The following is a 4619-nucleotide window of genomic DNA, read 5'->3' on the forward strand; positions in this document are numbered from 1 at the left end:
TTGGATTTTTTCGGTAAAGTATTCATACAAACATATAATTTACTTGTATTTCAAATATTTCTTTAGTCCTACCAAAATACAACTATCTAAGGTATTTCTTAAGAAAATAACACAAAATATGATATGAGTAATGACACTAAAATATCCAACAAAAAAATAATAATAATGAAATCGCGTAAAACAAATATTGCAAATTAACAAGTCATAATGAAAATGATCATAATTTAAAAGTACTAAATCATGCTAAAATAAGTTTAATAAGTATTAGTTACATGACTAAATATTAAAGGAAATTAAAATTAGATTATGTATTTGAATTGCCTAAACCAATGTAAAACCAAAGAACAAATATTCAATATAATTGTCATTATTAGTGTTGAATTGATTCTTTTTGCATTAGTATTAATTTGATTATAATTTAAGTTTTATTAAAATTACCAACATATGTGAACTATAATCTTTATTGAACCATTCAAAATTCTAAGTTTCAAATTTGAAATAATATATTAAAAGATAAAAACTATGAAAAAGTATAAGAAATATTCAAAAATTATATCAAAGTAAATATTTCTATGTATAAAATAAAATTTTAAAATTATATATATAATGTCGGGTTGGTTTGGTCTCGGGTTGTCTTTTTTAAGTTAAAACCAAACCAACCCAAATATAGTCGGGTTTTTTTTTTCAATATCAAACCAAGTCAAACCAACCACTAGTCGGATTTTTTTCTCGATTTGACTCAATTTACGATTTGATTCGGTTTTTGGTTCGATTTTGTACACTTCTGCCTATCATATTTAGATAAAGAGGTTGTTTCATGTAACCCCTTCACTCAATTAATATTATGCAAGTGGTAATTTAATAATAACCAGAATAAACTATATAACCTTAAAAGAAGAACCAAGTCAAGAAAGTAACGTTTTAAAAACAAATATGGAGAATAAATTAAGAAGAACCTTAAAGAAGGACCAACGATAGTATTATATTGTAGAGTCTTTTAAACAATTATGGAACTAACAAAGTCTACTTATTTTAATATTAACTAAATAGACTTTCAATAATATACTCACAATGACTTTAATTATATGATCCGTCAAAAAGAGAAATGTTTATTATTAAAAATTTCTTCGTTTTAAAGCTTGAACTCAAAATCTTTTATTATAGAAATAGACGGATTTTATTCCTCCCACTACACTGTGAATACAAAATTAAGCATATATAATTGGTGAAATAATATAGGTAATAAGAAATGTAAAAAGTAATATTTGGCACGCAATACAGCAAACAAAAAGGGACCCTTTAATATTAGCTGATTTATGCAAATGTCTTTTTAGGCGTTTTATCCTTATTTTAAAAATGTTTTGCAGATATAACTCACAAGAAAATTATGTACCCTAACTATCGGACCATATTAAACTCGATTTAATGCTTGCTCATATATTCCTTATGTTCCTAATTACTTGTTTACTTTTAAATTGACACACCTATTAAGAAAACAATACTTAACATAGTGAGTTTATCATTTTATCCTATTAATTACGAAGTGGATGAATTAAAAACTTAAAATTTTCAAAAAGTTCTACATATTTCAAAGTAATTAATTGAGGGTATAATAGACAAAAAAGAATTGTCCTTTCTTGATTTGTCAAAATGGACAAGTAATTAGGGACAACTAAAAAAGAAAATTTAGACAAATAATTAGGGATAAAGAAAATATTTTTTAACCTTTTAGACCTAATATTTTTTTTCATGAAGTGATACCTTACCAACTAATTATTTGGCATATTACCAATTCAAGACTAAACTAATATGGAAACAATATTAAAAGATCTTAACGTCCACACCACTTTTTTAACCACCTTGTGAATTATGATTCACCACAACGTGTGTTTATCTCATGGGCACATTTTTTAAGTTTATGAATATTAAATTTAAAAAAAAGAGAGCAAGTTATTGAATATATATGTGTTAAAGTTACTGAGTCGTGAAACTTGCTATCAAAATGCTCCAATCTTGCGATAAATTCAAGGTTTAAGTTTATATATTTCGATCATAAATTATTATTACGGATCAAAGTTATTAGTTTCTGTCAAATCATAAGTTATAACAATAAATTCGTCCTGTATACACGTGGCACACACAAAATGCAATACATGAAATTATGACACGCCATTTTATTTTATTTTTTAGAAAAAGTATAAACATATACGCCACCAACGATGACGACAAAGACTGATGTCATCTCTAATATATTTTTTTTTCATAAATTAATAGCTTGTCAGAAATTATTAGTGAGATTGATTATGATTTTGATATTTATTTCCGAAAATTATTGTTTATTATGCTATTTTAGACCAAATCAATAATTCAGATTTGAAGAATATTAACATACAGATCATATTACCAAATACTAGATCCTTTTTATCTTTTAAAAGAAACAAATTCATATTCTTTTATCAAATAAGCTTAGAAACAAATTCAATATATATATATATTTTTAAAACAATCTCAAGATAAAATACAATAGTTAATAGTTATCTTCACCATCAAATATCTATAAACATTTAGTAATAAATAAATAGGATTCGAGCAATGGTCTATCGAGCTTCCTAGATCCAATTTGTGGAATTACCCAAAGATCGAGGCTTGTTGTAGGTTAAAGTACCAGCTAATTTCTAAGATTATTTCATCCCACCATCTTTCAAATGATTATTATCTTATATAGAAAGTGATATAAAATAATCTGTCGATATATCTTTACTTATATCATCTTGTGTACCAAACGACCTTGTAAAATTTAAATGTCCCTATTCCATGTGAACCCACATTTGTTTGACATTTGGTATGAGATATTTTTGCTTACGACACCTTTAATACATCATCAATACGTTTTACATAGTTTATGACTTTCCACGAAATTCACTATAAAATTACACATATTACCACACGCCAGAAATCAATTCTTACAAATTCCTATTCACAAATTACAAATATTAACAACTCAATTTTTCTACCCTTCGCCGGAAAATTCAAAATTCAGCTCAAAATTATGGAGGTACATAAACGGAAATATATACACGACGGAGAGATCGAAGCAAAAAAGCAAATTAAAACGGAGAAAAACGATGGAACGGCGGCATCGGTGACGGCGGCGGTGGAGGACGAAGAAGTGGAGGAGTTCTACGCTATACTGCGGAGAATACGTGTGGCGGTGAAGTATTTCGAGAAGGGAAACGCCGAGGGCGGTGGTGCCGGGAGAAATCTGACGGCGGCGAAGCCGTGGAGTCCGAATTTCCGGCAGGAGGATTTTAAACGGGCTGTTGACGGCGTTAAAGAGAGAGAAAGCGTGGAAGATAATGCGGGTTTGGATCTTAACACTGACCCGGTTACTGATCCGAATTCAGAAGCCAATTAATTTAATTTTTTTTTGGCTTAACTATTAGGGGATTTCCAGATAACTTATAAAATTATAATAATTTGATAATATGTTTTTTATTTCATTTTTATTGGATCGAATTATTTTTATTTATTTTTTATGGTTAATTATTAGGAGTATTTTGAGTCTTAATATGTTTTTTCTCCCATTTTAATTGGCTCGGATGGGTTGTAATTACTAATTATGACTAATGATGTATCGTATCAAATTATTAATTACACATATATTAAGCTAATTTATTTTCTCTCTATTTCAATTTATGTGACACATTTCGCATTTTGAGATTCAAACAAGTCTATTTTTTACCGTAATTTTTCATATATCTTTTAAATATATTGAATTGTCAATTATTGTGACCATGTAATTTACAAATATATAAAAAAAAAAAATTAAAATTTAAACTATGAGCAATTTTTTTATATCAAAATTAAATTATTTGACTCTCGAAAAATAAAACGTATCACATAAATTGAGATAGAGGAAGTAATCTATTTTCAAATCGTTTTTCTTAAACAAACCTATCAGAAGCATCATCTCTCCAAATTATACTTGTAAAACTATACTAAAAATGTTATCAGAAGCATCATCTCTCCAAATTATACTTGTAAAACTACACTAAAAAATGTTATCGTTGTTATTATTGTTACATCTATGAATAATTACTAGTCCAAAACATGATATAATAGTCATTTAGAAGGGGTTTAATCCTATTTAAGCTCCATGTATTGTGGTTGAAAAAATTATTATAACAGACTCAAATTACTTATAAGTAAAGTTAAGTTTCTATGGTAAGTATTATCTTCTAACTTTGTAAAAGAAAATGATAACTGACTTACAATTCCATGTTAAGCTTGATAACAAATAATATATTTTTTACACTACAATATATATAATTCAAAATCATTTTGAATTTGGACCCTTGATACTTCAACTTTAATTTTTGGCTAGTCAAAAGTTCAAATGTTTAAAAGATGAAAGTAGCGAAAATGAAGATACTTAAATGGATGTATGGATATATTATGAGAGCTATGATTAAAAGCGAGGATATATGAGGTACAATGAAAGTGGCCTCTTTGTTGTATAAGATGCGTGAAGTAAGACTGAGATGATTCGAACATAGATGCTGCATAATGAGGAAGTGCGAGTGGTTGCAATGTTAGGTCTATGAATGGTAGAGGTAGAC

The 4619-nt window shown here is 27.5% G+C and overlaps 1 protein-coding gene across 1 annotated transcript; it reads left to right on the plus strand.

Moving 5' to 3' along the window:
- Positions 1–2966: 2966 nt before the first annotated feature.
- LOC125866905 (protein NEGATIVE REGULATOR OF RESISTANCE-like) lies at positions 2967–3570 on the plus strand. The gene has a single exon (XM_049547292.1). The coding sequence runs from the start codon at positions 3050–3052 to the stop codon at positions 3413–3415; it is 366 nt and encodes a 121-aa protein (XP_049403249.1). The 5' UTR covers positions 2967–3049; the 3' UTR covers positions 3416–3570.
- Positions 3571–4619: the final 1049 nt, after the last annotated feature.

The sequence above is a fragment of the Solanum stenotomum genome, chromosome 6, assembly GCF_019186545.1.
Source record: "Solanum stenotomum isolate F172 chromosome 6, ASM1918654v1, whole genome shotgun sequence".
NCBI lineage: Eukaryota > Viridiplantae > Streptophyta > Magnoliopsida > Solanales > Solanaceae > Solanum > Solanum stenotomum.